At 45.2% G+C, this 14,619-nt stretch overlaps 1 protein-coding gene across 11 annotated transcripts in view; it reads right to left on the bottom strand.

Moving 5' to 3' along the window:
• Window positions 1-330: 330 nt before the first annotated feature.
• The window catches only part of LOC116845633 (protein bric-a-brac 2-like), a 509,307-nt gene continuing 495,018 nt past the window's right edge, over window positions 331-14,619 (bottom strand). For 9 of the 11 annotated variants that reach the window (XM_032818564.1, XM_032818566.1, XM_032818569.1 and 6 more), the window contains 3 exons: window positions 13,321-13,412; window positions 9,778-10,017; window positions 331-8,851 (listed from right to left, as the gene is read on the bottom strand). In XM_032818564.1, coding sequence (XP_032674455.1) covers window positions 8,316-8,851; window positions 9,778-10,017; window positions 13,321-13,412 — 868 coding nt within the window. In that variant the 3' untranslated portion in view covers window positions 331-8,315. The remainder of the gene's footprint in view (window positions 8,852-9,777; window positions 10,018-13,320; window positions 13,413-14,619) is intronic. The other 2 variants (XM_032818571.1, XM_032818572.1) reach the window with 1 other exon arrangement.

Raw genomic sequence — 14,619 nt, 5'->3', positions numbered from 1 at the left:
GACCTAGCTCGCTTTATTCGAGTCGGCGACCCACCAAACCACGGAGTCGAAGCCTCCCATCTCCGAAGAACTTCGCGAATCACTTGCACCCCACGTCATCTTACGGGGCCGCTGGATAGCGGACTGCTAGCGACGAAGCCCACGCGGCGAGCGGACACCTATCCGCATCTCGCATAACGAACCGGCCGCTCTCCACTCTCGGGCCGTTCGAAACACTTACATTTCTCTCGTGTTCTTTTTGTGAGATGCGAAATTCGATGATCGAAATGAGGAGTTTCGTGGGAGCGGATAGAAAAAGCGTTGAGAAGGGAAATGCAAAAACAGACTCTCTCCTTCGTTTCTCATATTTATTTGTTATTGCATACTGTTTATGTTAGTATATTACTTAGGTATACGTGCCAAGTAGCAACTTAAATGTATGATTGCGTGTTTCTTCTGTTTGTTCCACCCGTCAAGCGCGGATAGGTAGGTAGGTAGGTAATGTAACTTGCTTACTCCACTATATATAGGGTGTATTTATAAGTATAGCATACCTCGGTAGAACGTCATCTTACGAGCTAATCGGTAATAAATAAAAGTGAGGCTCGTGGCCGGGTTTTTTTTTTGGATTAGGGCTGGGGGCAGTTTTTGGGCTAAGAGGACGAAGGGAATCAATCGGGAGGAGCAGGAGCCAGGTTAATGTGGGGAAACGGAGGTGGGCGGATGGCTGGATGGGTGGGTGGGAAACGCGTTTTATTTAAATGGGTGAACGATTTTTGCGTTCTCGTCCGTGACTAAAGCAAACCGCGCGCGCGGAGGCATATATCATCCACCACACACGTCTTCTGTCGCGCTCACGAAGTAAAATCGGGGAACGAACGTCGTTTCACGAGTCGTCACGGCTACATCGTCGCGCGCGTTGTCAACGCGCGCACTTTTATCGCGATATACAACTATATCGGGTACGGGCGACTTATCCGAACAACAAATTGGGCTACCTACATTGAAAAAAGAAATACTTGCCTCTTTGTGTGTATTCTTTTTTTTCTTGTTTTGTGGGTTGCTCTTTTTTTTTCTTTCATGGATCTTCTCCTCTCAAAAAGGCGCGGGAATATAATAAAAACGATAGTAACTATAAAATATTGCCGTTTCTCGCCGCCGAGCACGTGCGACGAGCGCGCTGTTTGTGATCGCGACGATTCCGCCCGGCCGGTGCACCGTCTCGACGCGAAACCGTCCGGAGAAGAGCCGCTTCTTCCCCTCCATATTCGCGCACGCAAGATTCACACGAGCGGAGAAACAACCTCCCGAGTCGTTAACACAACAACAACGATCGCTCGCTGCGGGACTATGCCGCTGCTCTGATAAACTTCTAAATTGCATAATCGGCGAAACGATTCGTTAGAAGTTCGTCAGTCGAAGTAAATTTCTAAACTATATAATTATCGAGATATATATATATATATATATATATATTTTATACATATATCGCGGTTCTCTCTCTCACTTTCTCTCTCTTTCTCTCTCTCTTTCTTTCTCGTCGTGCGCGGGGATTCTCGTCGTTTCTAAATATAAATCTGTAAATCGTAATCGTAAATACTCGCTTAAATACCTTAAACTTTTAAATAACGTACGGGGTTTCTTTCGTATTTACCTCGTGCGGATAATGAAGACGGCGGTCGGATTGAGAGCAACATTGCCGAAACACGCGACGTTGACGACGTATGCGATGACCACGTGAGAAAGCGCGGTCTCGTGCGGAAGAAAATTGGCGGAAAGACATCCAGTCGCGGCGCGAAATTATTCGAACATTCACCTTCGATCTCGAGTCGCTCGGTTTCGATAAGTAATTCACTCTTAATCGTCAGCAAAACAAATTCCGTCATTTGCGGACGTCGCGTGTCTCATCTTCGCGGTCGATCGAGACGATACCGAGGTGCGGAGGCTTCAGGGCTCACCGACGACTCGCACACGGCGCGAAAACACTTTCGGAAAGGAAAATCTTTCTTTCTTTCCCTTCCGAAAGGCGCCTCTCGCGGCGGATCTCGCCCTGCGCCTCCGACCGGCAGGGCGGAAGGTTCGAAACAAAATCCGAATCTTAGGCTACTTAAACGGGAGAACTCAACGAGAACTCCTCGAAATAAATATGTTACATGTTACAGTGATAACGATGAATCTTGCCGTACATACTGCTTCTCCTATTTACAGTAAAGACAAACAATCTCGTGTGTCCCCACATTCTCTCGACTTCTCGGAGTGTAAATGTATGCAAGTGTGGATGTATATATGTGTCGTGTGTGTTTGTATACGTTTCTATGTGTGCATGTATACACATGTTAGAGTACGTGTGTGTGTGTTGATTTGTATTTTTTACTTGGGCTCGTGTGCGATTAAATAACCGGGCTCTGAAAAGTGTGCGATCCTATTGCACGACTAATAGTCTTCGCAAATGAAAGATGCCACATCTAAATTGTCCCTTAAACGTTAACTATCGTAGAGAAAACGGAAACGCGGCGTGTATCATCGCGCGACCGCACGCAACGCGCGCACTCACCGCGAGGGAGGAACAATCTCGCACGAGCGATCAGGGTGTTCTCCTTCCCCTCTCCCCTTGCCCTCTTTCTCATCCTCCTCCTTCGTAGAAAGCGCGCGTCGTCGTCGGCACGCGTCCTGTAAACTAGTCATAAATCGTGTGGTACGGAGACTACTATGCTTCTGTTATAGTCGGCTGTCGTTCGCTGTGCAACTCGCTCGCTCGTTCGCTCGCTCGCTCGCTCGCTCTCGCTTTCGCTCACGCTCTCTCGCTCCCTAATTCTCGCAGCTCTCTTTCTCTCTCACTTAATTTTCTTTCTCATTCTCAACATTCACCGCGGCAATAACGATATCAATTAAAGGAAAGGTTTTTCACATGCATGGAAACGAAAGCACTCGTCGATCGATCTCGGTGGTCTCTGCATGCGTGTGATCTGAAACTCCTGGACGAGCAGTCCCGCGTATCGACAGTCTATTCCGTGGTCTCTTGCGGGCCCGTTGATTCGAAAACGTCGCGTCGCGGACAACACGAGCGTTTTCCGGACAATATTTCTCGTACGAGGCTAGGATCAGCGCACGATAAATTGGGATTTCAACGAGCCGCGTTGCGTAGTGTTGAGTTGCGGAAATACGAAATGTTATGCGAAACTCGTTAAGGTGTATCGTGTGTCGGCAATTCGATACGATATCGCGACTTCATGATTTCGTGGGAATGCAAAAGAGGGATAAATCGTCTCGCGGAGTGTGCGCAATGTCGATAAACGGGACGCGCGCGTCCGCGAGCTGAATTGAATTGGCTATCTTTTCTCTCTTTCTCTCTAAGGTAGCGCCAGAGTCACGCACATCTGTCCTCTTGTCGACCCGATAAAAACCCTACGAGCTACTTTGTCTTCTCGATTCTAAAACCTCCAGCGTCGCCTACAGCGCAAAACTCTCCCCGTGAACTTTTGTTTCGTCCTCGACGACGTTCGGAAAAGAACCGCGGCCTCTATCTTTCCCTTTCTCTCTTTCTTTCTCTCTTTCATTCTCTCTTTCTTACGCTCACACTCTCTCACACTTTCTTTCTAATGCAATAAACGCACTCAGCCAGTATAACCCTACAGCATCAATATATCAATTTTTTATATTTATATATATATATATTTATATATATATAATATACTTTTTTCTCATATATATATTCACTTTGTGTTCTATATCAATAATAGCGTATTAGATGCTTTTTTGTTCACTTACGTCTTAGGTATGTAATATAGGTATTTCTTTTTTATCATCTGTTCACAGATACATATATGTATATATCAAAACGTGGAAACGAAAAGGTCCTCTCGAAATAGCCGTTCTCCTGTGTCGGTCAGCTGTGATCCTCTTTCATTTTTTTTATTTTTTTTTTCTTATTCTCCTACGCGCGCTCTCTTTCTCTCTCTTTCGCTCGCTCGCTCGTTTTCTCTCTCTCTCTCGTTCTCTCGTTCTCTCTTTCTTTCTTTCTCTCTCACTTTCTCTCCTTCTATCTACTACTTCGTCGACTCTGTTTCTTCTGCCGGGAAATCAAGAAGGAAAACATCTCGAGAATATGCCATTCAGGGTATTACCTGTGTGGATTGATCCAAAACACAAATTTTGTCGGGTAGTTTGTTGCTTCGGACACTCTCACTCAAACACACATGCACACACAGAGTTCGTAGACACATTGCGTATTCGACACTCGTAGGAGTTTGCCGGTTTAACCGACTATTTCACTTGTCGCACGATCATTTCTTATTTTTCTTCTTTTGGCGAACAACAATTGAATAACTCGAAAAGGGAACCTTTTCCGCGAACGATTCAGAAACAATTGAAAAAATATTCATTCAGAAGCTATACGAATTTAGATAACAATCTCAATCTATGGACTTGCGATCTTCAGAGATAAAACAAATATTCTGCGGCACGTTTGTATCATATCGTGCGTAATTAAGAATTAAGCGCGTTAGTATCGCGCGATTTGAAATTAAAGAGGCACCTGGGTCGCAGAAATATGTGGTGAGTTCTCTACCTCAAATTATCAGTTTAACTTCGCGCCGGACGTTTAATCGTGAATAACGGCAATTTATTTGGTGTAAAGATACACGAAGGGATCGTGTCGGAGGAAAGGAACGACATGTCGATCTTATACGCAACGTATTTACAAACGTGATCTCACGAATAATGCATTCAGCAGAATTTCGAATGACTTCTTCGTCGCTTAGTCAAGTGGTCACGGTCTACGGGACACTTAAATTTTTTTTTTTGGAAGGCACTTACTACTTTTTTTCTTTTTATACAATATTTAATTTTAAATTTCTTTCGCATTCGCTCTTTTCCCCACGCTCTCGCGACCTCGTATTCTTTTTCTCGTTCTCATTCTCTCTCTTTCCCTCTTTCTTTTTCTATCCCTTTCTCTCTTGCGTCTCGCAATGTTTCGCGCTTCTTCTGCTGCTACTAAATTTCAGTTCCCTCGTTTTTCGCCTAAAAACGTCTTATCTGTTCTTTGTTCTCTTTTTGCCGCCGCACGTCTCGCGCGAATTTACCTTTTTCCTCGTTGAACACATTATGCCTAAATGGTAATTAGAACTCGCGTTTTCCGATTTACCGCCGAAATGAAAAACGTGGTCGATCGAGTTTTATATTGCAACGCGTATACTAATAAATCGCCGTCTAACGTCGCCTCGCGACCACCGTCGCGTTTTCGCACAAAAGTCGCTTGTATCAAGAATAACGTGTTATTTTTTTCTTCTTTTTTATTTTCTCCTTATCGTTTTTTGGTTTGCCCGATGTTTCATTTTTTCTAATCACCCCGATACGTGCTACGAACGCGTGATCTACTCTTCGTTCCTTCCCCTCATCTCTCTCTTCTTCTCTACTCTGCTATCCTCTCCTCTCCCAAACCGTTACCGGAAATGTTCTGGCTGCATGAGCGTGGCGCGAGAATCAATTTTTTCCTCCTGCGTTTGCTTGTTTCTTTTCTTTCCTTTTTTTTTACCTACTCTCCCGTAAAGTTTCCCAGACAAACGGATAACACGGATGGCTCGTTACGCAAAAGCCTCGTACGAGCAAAAGCGAAAAGCGATGATCTTTCCCTTTCACCGAAGGCCACTTCGAAAAATTTTTTTGTTTACTTTTTACACTTACAAGGAGTCTCTTTCTCTCGCACACGTGCGCACATGCACGCACTCATCCTCACTCGCATTCTCTCCTCTTATTTTCTCTCGAACCAGCGTGCCGACTTTCACGACGAATAGATCAGATTGGCGAAAAATATCGATCTGTTATCATTTTAGCACCTATGCAAAAAGATATTCTCGCGTCAAATCAAATCCGGATTAATTGAATTCAGCGAAGAAGATTGAACGAATCGTGGTGGAGTTTCTTCCGGTAAAAATAAATTCTGTCCGTTTTGGCGCAAATTTTCAATAATGTTTGCAGTTATTCGATTTAACATCGGTCGGCACTCGGGTCGTTCTTCGATTGTCGAGGACTCGGGGTCCCTTCGCGAAATCACGCGCAACGTGTAAAATTTTGAAAAATAGCACGATCTTTCGAAAGAAGAACACACGCACGCAAGTCTCTTTCGCTCATCCGTTCGCGCTTTCCCATTTTCGCTCCGTACTACTCTTTTCCTCTTCCTCTCCCTCACATTCATCAACATACGCGCGTTCAGGCTCGCGTTCATACTCGCACGTTCAGGCTCGTATTCAGGTTCGCAGTCTCGCACCGATGCACACTTCGTGGTCACCGAACTCACCGAAATTTCGACACGTGTCTCGTGTCGCCACAGTTTCTCGTCCCCTAATCCCTAAACCTTATAATTTTTATACTTGGCATACCCCAAATATGGCAGGAAGGCAATCATTATACTTAATAACGTACAGCGATCATCTCGGCCTAGAGTGTGCTCGCTTTTATAAGCCGTTGAATTTGTTTCCATCGTCTTATACTTTGTCGTAACTTCTTCCCTCTCTCGCTCCCTCTCTCTCTCTTTCTCTCTCTCTCTCTCTCTCTCTCTCTCTCTCTCTCTCTTTCTATCACTCTTTCTTTCTTTCTTTCTTTCGCTTTCGCTCTTTAATCTTCTTTTTGCTTGTTTGTTTCTTGGTAGACAGTCATAGTGAATTTTGTACATCTCCCTTACTTATCGAGCTTAGATCGGTGACGTCGCTTACTGCCTCGCGTTAGAAGGATCGCGCTCTTACGCAAAGTGCCGTGCACGGAGTCGAGATTTTACATTGTTCGCCGGAACTCGCGGCGAAATTTACGACGCTTGAAACTTACTCTCTGCAAGATACGTTCGACGAAGAAAAAGGGGAAAGAGATATTTCTATCGTTAAAGCAACTTAAAGCGGTATTCTCAAAGTAATTCAATGAAAAAAAAAGAAAAATCAACGTATCAATTTTCATAATAGCTCGAAATCAAGAAATCAAGAGTTACGTCCAAATTTTTTACCCCGAAATTCAAATTATTTTATGATGTTAAACACCTTGTTTTTGCACCTGCAAAAAAAAGATGAATTTTTCTCAACTGCTGGACAAAATTTAGATTGAACCTCTGCGACGTCCGAAAATTGGGACATATGACCAAATGATTTACACGACACGCCGTGTAAGGACTCGACAGTGCGGGCGATTAGCTGTGCTCGTGGACTTGCTCCCTCGTCGGCACCAGTCTCGAGTAATCGATCATTAATCGGCAGTAGGCGACCTCTTATGAGTTATTATACATTTGGCATTAAAAGTACAGTTATCGTATATGCGTAGGTATAAATTTTTTTTCGAGTTGTCTGTATCCTGTGTGGAGGCGCGCTCGTTTACGCATGTGTATATGTGGTTGTGTGTCTGTGTATGTGTTTCTGTATAGTGTATATATGTGCGCTCGTATGTGGCGTGTGGGTTTTACCTTTATTACATGTACATAGTCCGTACGACACGACGATGACACGACTATCTAGATTGGAAAAAGGTAGCGGCGCTCGCGAGGCGCTGGCGACCCAATAGCTATATTACGTTTGCTAGAAGAAGGTTTTACTCTTTCTCTGTCTCTCTTCCTCTCACTCTCTCGTTCTCTTTTCTCTCTGTCTCTCTTTCCTTTTCTCCTTCTTGCCTACCGAAGGATCGACCGAGCGATCTTCGTCTAGAACGATCCACGATCGCTCGCTCGTCCTTCTATGAAGCTCTGAGCCAGGCGAGACGAGCTTGAGACACTCTCGGTACTCGCTTGTCTCATCCGCGTTCTCTCTCTCTTTCTTTCTCCCATTTTCTTCATTCTCTTTCTATTTCTCTCTGTGTGTATGTCTCCTTTAGGTTTTTTGATTGTAAGCCTCTCTATATCTTTCTCTCCCTCTTTTTCGCGCTTTCTCCCTCTTAACATACTCGTATGCACAGTACATCGCGCTCGCGTACAACGTTCGGAGTCGCGTATATATATACTATAAACTCCCGCGAGGAGGTGTCAGCGAGTGAGCAACCGGGGCTCGATACCTCCGCTAGAAGAAGAAGCATCGAGCCGACTCTCTCGTTCTCACTCACACCTCTCTCTCCCTCTTTTTCTCTCTCTCTCTGTTTCTCTCTCTATATCTCTATATTTCTCCCTCTCCTCGCCTAACGACGGTCCTCGGTCGCCGTCGACGACCTCGAAGAGAGGGAGGTCTTCCTCGGGGTCATCGAGCGTCGGGATGTCGACGCTCACACATCGTCGACCGGCGATTCTCCCACGGCGACAGCGACGCCGAGGGACGCACCGTCTTCGTCGTCGTCGTCGTTCTTTCCGCACCTACCGCCACCGTAATGGCTTACTATTCGCAGCGCGAGTCCGTGAGCGGCTCGAGCTTCACCGGGATCTTGTCCTTGTCCTTGAGACCGTGCGGACTCTTGACCAGGTCGGCGATGTCCTCCTGGAAGAGATTCTCTGGTCGCGGGCTGACGAAGCTCCGCGCTGGCTTGTACGTCATACCGCTCACGCCGATGCCGACCTCCACGCTGCTCGGTATGTGACCCGGGTCCATCAGCGGGCCTAGCGGGCTCGCCAGCGGGCTTTCCATCGGGCTTTCCGGTGGTCCGCCCGAACCCGGGCTCGCTAGACCAAGATTCAGCGGGGAGTTGCCGTTGTTATTGCCGGGACCGACGCCGCCGTTGTTGCTACCGCCGATGCCTGGATTGCCGCTGTTGTTATTGTTATTGTGATGTTGGCTGGCTTGCATCGCTGCCTGCAGATTCGACGACAGGCTAGTGGACAGGCTCGTCGACAGGTTCGTCGACAGGTTCGTCGCCATCATGTCGTGCTGCTGCGAGTGCGCTGCCGCAACCATGCTGCACATCTGATGTCGCAGACCTGGTTGGCGGAGAAATCAGTCGGTGCAGATATTAGAATCTCAGAGTAGGACTTAAGATAGCTCAGGTGGCTTGGTGAAGATTGTGACGGAACGGGTAAAGCACAAAGTACACGTTTCAGAACAGGACTTTGATATGAAGCACGCAAAGCTCTGAAAGGGGAAGACAATAGAAAGACGCACGGTATGCAAAATTGACTTTTGACTGTAGTTGATCGTAGTAGTATGATGTGAACGTAACAGGTGGAGAATCGTTCAGTCCATTTAAAACAAAGGTTATCCCCACTAATCTCATTCGATCGATCAATCTTCACTTGATAATTCTCCGATCATTACTTTCTCATCGCATCCTATCAACGGTCTTCTTCAGCTCGAACGAGTTAAGTTTCCTCCGAAGCTGATGTATGCCAAGTATTAATAAAGTTTGAATATTTACTAGGCCAAGAGAGTCACACTAGCTTTCCTAATCGTATCCATCGTGTTCCGATATGATACAATGCATGACATGATCTGATATGATGCTATATTATTTCTTGATTGATATGATATGATACGGTATGTGATATGATAGATATGATATGTCAGACTGTGTCAAAATGACAGATTAGTCGAATAATCAATAGTCATAATGTATACGCATATCCATACGCCATGTGAACGATTAGAAAGACTGAGTGAGTTTTGGTTTGGCAAATGTTCCAATTTTGCTTGAAATACCATGGACAATGGGAGGAATCATTATCACTCACAACAGTCGAATTTCCATTCGATTAGCTCTTCATATACTTATTCAATTTATTTCATTCTCAATCTATTGTCCTATCACGCGAATCCCTCTCATTGAGATGGGACGAGAGTCAGAAGCTTCCAGTGTTCCGTCACTTTCTCTCACATCCGCCTTAGACGAACGTAGTGTGAGACAAGTTACCTTGAGCGACCGCCGCGACCGCGGCCGCGGCCGCCGCGCCGGGACTGACCGCGCCTTCCGGGCCGTTGCAGGCTGCGTAGTTCGCCAGGCTCGGGTACATCGTGGTCGGCTCCTCCTTGACGATGTGCGGCGAGTGCCCGTCGCGGAACACCACGGCGCGAATCACGCCGCGAATGTGCTCGTCCGGCCAGACGCCCAGCAAGATCCTCTGCGGTCTTCCTCGTCCCTTCGGGCGCAGATCTACAGGTGGAAGGTAGAAAGCGGGTGGGAAAGTGAGAAAATGGGACGAAGAGCAGACGGGAGTGGAGAAGGATAAAGATTTCGTTTCACTGCAAGTCGGCTCTGCGATCGTACATTATCGTGAAGGCCCACCGCTACTCGTTCACCTCGCGATACTCCACGACGGATCCTCGCGTTTTCACGCGATATCGCTCTAACGGCGCCATTTCTCGTCACGGAATCAGAATTCAGTGGAAGCATGAATGCAAGGGCGAGATCGCTGACAACGCTCGTAGACCGCGAATATTTGCTGCGAAGGGAGATCTGACTCTGAGATCCGAAGTAGAATTTTCTTTTTGCTGGCATCGTTTTGCTCTCACATGGCTGTGTGTCCGCGTGCGTGTGTATTCTTGAATTTTATTTCAAACTTTACAGACACAAACCTATAGATTTTTTATATTGTTGTCTATGCGGCGATTTATAAATCTTTTACAGTTTCAAGATTTTCATAATGTCAACTGAGAAAATCCGGCCAAAGATTATTTTCGGCATCGACCATATTTTTGTCTCTCTAACAATGTGAAATGATCATTAACAATATTATAATAGCGTTTGAGATAGATGATTGTGACTATGCAGTCGCAGTCACAAATATGACTTTTTTCTCAGTGTAAATCACTCGATCGAGAGCAAGCTCTCGCGAGAAGATGACAAATTAATGCGCATATCCCGAGCTCTATGAATCTTCCACTCGCGTCGCATGTCTAACGTCAAACGCGGCAGCCGCTCCTCCTAACCAACATCGGTCGTATCAAATGCGATCTTCATATTAGATCGCGGTAGATCGCGCCGTTAATTAATCGCGAGATCAGACGACCATATTTACCGCCGAAGGCTGCGCTAAACCGCGTCGCGAACGCGACGGCGAAGATAGTTTCCGAGAAAAACTTGACAATCGAGTTTCCGCCAACTTGAGCGTCCGACGAAAGTACGTTCGAGCGATGGAGAGTCGGCGTGTGTGTCAAACAAGGGGTGTGACACGCTAATGAACCAGCAGGTATCCTCGAGTAAGCGTCGCCGGGGTGAAAAGTCCGCTCGTAACCGGGCCGGCGTAATAGCACGGTGTAATTGCGGCTTTTACGAGCGCGCGCGAGTCTTCTTGGATCGGTTCTCCTCGATCGGCCGTTACCTATTTACAATTGGCCACACCGTCGGGGGAGTCCTCGGCCAACTCGGGGTCTGAGAACGTCTCGGGGTTGACGATCGGGCGTTAAGGAGTTTATTCACCAGGTACTTACAGGACACCGAAAGGGCGTACTTTCACTTTCATCAAGGGAGCTACTCATAAATTCATTATTAATTGAACGAAAATTACGTTCCTGTATATTTATTTCGCTATCTGAATAATGAATGTTAATTTGAAACTGATTTCATGATACTACCTTGTCACGTTTTATTCAGCACAATGCTATTCAAAGCATATAACAGCAGTTTTTTGACTTGCAATCGATCATTACACAAAACCGGCACAGTGAATACTATTCATTAAATTATAAATTATGAATGGTGTAGACGATCGTCCCGTGAAATTTTAACTGTGAATGTGTTTTACTGCGACAATGTTATGTTAAATTTTTATATAATTTTAAGTATATATTTTGGTTTAAAAGTAAACTCCTAGAATAAACTCCTTAACGAGAATCGAACGCGCACGGCTGGGCTGATCGTTGCGAATACATTCAGTGTCGTATCGAAAATCTTGCATTATAGTATCGAGAATGGCGAAATGAACAAAGCAATTTATTGTAATTTCTAACGCAGAGTAAAACTGAGAAAATCAGAAAAAATCAAAATAAATAGAACGATGTGCATTAACCGGTTCACTGGTGAACTCGGAACCAACGTTTCGTGCCAAAACTGGTGAGAACAAAAAATTCCGCATTTTACATGAAAGCTTATCTAATAAGGGTTTTTTTGGGTAACTGATTACGAATTCGAGGTCAAATTTGTCCTGGTACTTTTATCCTTGCACCCAAAACTAATATCCTTTATATCGTTTATTATATTTCCAGGGTCAAATTTTCTCTAAAGTCAATTCTGAATATATTTTTATATTATTTCATTTTATAATTTATAATATAAAATTCATAATATCTCATTAGCTAATAACCCATACAGCACAAAATCTCTTGAGGACGTCCCACAGATTTCCTGAGGACGTAGAAACGTCCCCAAGACGTTCTCAGGATGCACTCTGAACGTCTTCTGGTCGTCAATTTGTGCGTTAGGGAACGGAACATCTATGGAATCATACTGAATATCATACCGAGTTTGTTCCGTATCCGTGGAATATCAAAGTTAGTCACTTGAAACCGCTATATTGGATCTATTTAAAATTTTTCAAATTTGACCTCGGATTCTTAATCAGCGATCCAAGAAACATGAGGGTAGCAAGTTTCATGCAAATCCATTTAAAACTGGCGGAGATATACAGCGAACACATATATGTATGCTTACCAGTTGTGGCACTTTTTTTTCCTACACATATATATGTGCTTACCAGTGAACCGATTAATAAAGCGTGGCCTGATCTCTAATTTGTTCGGAAAATTGCATTGGAAATTCGGGTGTCACAAAAATCGAGAATATTCATCGTTTAATTAAGAAACGCAGAGTAAATCGCGACAATCAGATGTGTCAGCGCTCTTTTTCTCTCTCAGGTTCGCGGAGATTTATGACAGTGTCTTTCTCACGACGAAAGAGAATTTTCTTCATTTCGTTTTACTCGGTCGCACTTTCGTAGTACGAAGGATGTAAAAAAATTTCTTTTTCACATTTTATTAAAGAAAATTAAAATCGTTCGCGAAAGGATATATATATATATATATATATATATATATATATATATATATAAGCGGGAGGATATAAAATATAAAAAATACGTTCCCACAATATCTAACTTATCAAATTTCGCACGAATTTTTCTTTTATCGCGACTATATCCTTCATACGCGCCGATCTTGCGCACGACTTTACTTCTCTTTTCGTTTTTTAAATACGTACATTTTCGTGGCGGTCTCTGAACGAGTTGCTGCGCGATTCTCGCGGCCATTTTTCTCATTCTTTCTTTCTCTCTCTCTCTCTCTCTTTCTCTCTCTCTCTCTCTACTCGTTTCGTCGAGACTCCATTCGATATTTCCGGCGCTAATAACTCGTCCTCGCCGCTATACGCTCTTGGCCTCGCGATCTCGCCGTTGTCATTGAGCAACACGTCGTAATCGAGGAGCGGAGGCGTTCTCGGAGGATACTGAAACTGGCAACTAACACTCACCGGCCCCGCCGTCGGCGCTAGGACCCAGCATGTTGTGCACTCGATTCGCGTACAGGACGAACGTCGGGTAGGGGATGTCGTACTTCCTGAAAGGGAGAAATGGAACGTATTAGTGTGCGATTCGGTCGTTTTCGTTGGCGCGCCGCGCCAAGGCGCCGAGTCGCGTCCGTCTCATTCCACTTCGCATCTCGTCCTGTTCAGGCTTCGCTCCGGGATATTCCTTTTTATTTTTTTTTTCGTGCGTAGGTGTGTTTGTGTGTGTTTGTGTGTGTGTGTGTGTGTGTGTGTGTGTGTGTGTGTATGTGTGTGTATGTGTGCGCGTGCGTGCATGCACGTGCGCGTCGTCTTATTTTACTGTAATTTATATTAATTCCGGCGTATCCCGCGCACGAATGAAAGTTGCAACGATGTGTGCTTGAATGCATGGTAATGGAAATTACGCAACGCGCCTCACGAAATTATGCAACCGCCCGGGAAAATACTGACGATGATGACACGGTGCGTTTAGCAAAATAACGCGGTGCGCCGTCGCGAGGAGTAAGTAATGAGGCACGCTTGTCTTACGCTTTACACTTATATAATTACTCGTTACATTTCGTCACGTCGCGTTCGAAATACATCAACGTGCTCGATAGCCGCGATCAAGCGGACGCTCGTACACTCCGCGTGCACTGCCGCGACCAATGACGTATCGTCCGTTGGAGACGTACGTTCGAAATCGCGCGCACAACGTCGTTATTATTATCGATCGTCGAATCGACTATCATAAAGAATTATCGCGCGGCGCGTCGTAAAGCCGTGCGCTTTAACCCGGTGGCGCGCTTTGCGCGCGCCCCGAATTAAAAGAGATCTCTTTAACGGCGAGCCACTGTTACGCGATACACATGGCTTTACGATGGCGTTCGCAAAATGATTTTAAAGCGGCCGCTTTGAGTAGCAGATCGGACAATTATTTAGCGTGATTCAGGCACGGCGATAAGGCATGCCTGATGCGGTGATTTTTCCGGAATTCTTCATTGCGTAATAACCCAGCTCTATTGTACGCGCCGCATCATAAGACATTTATATAACAATTTTAACTATTTATTTGCGCTGCATTGCGTGAGTCTGTGGCGCGGAGAAGGTGGAGGAGGAGGAGGAGAATGAGGATGAGAAGGTGCACGCGGAGGAGTAGGAGGAAACAACAGCGGCATAAACTCGCATAAAATATTTATCTTTTACGTATAATTTATTAACGACGCAAGAACGATGAAGCACCTCTCTCTCTCTCTCTCTCTCTCTCTCTCTCTCTCT

The sequence above is a fragment of the Odontomachus brunneus genome, unplaced genomic scaffold (assembly GCF_010583005.1).
Source record: "Odontomachus brunneus isolate Ranch 3 - 2012 unplaced genomic scaffold, Obru_v1 Obru_scaffold_054, whole genome shotgun sequence".
In the NCBI taxonomy this organism is placed as follows: domain Eukaryota; kingdom Metazoa; phylum Arthropoda; class Insecta; order Hymenoptera; family Formicidae; genus Odontomachus; species Odontomachus brunneus.
The sequence above is the reverse complement of the archived record's forward strand: the minus strand, read 5'-3'. Positions and strand labels throughout refer to the sequence as shown.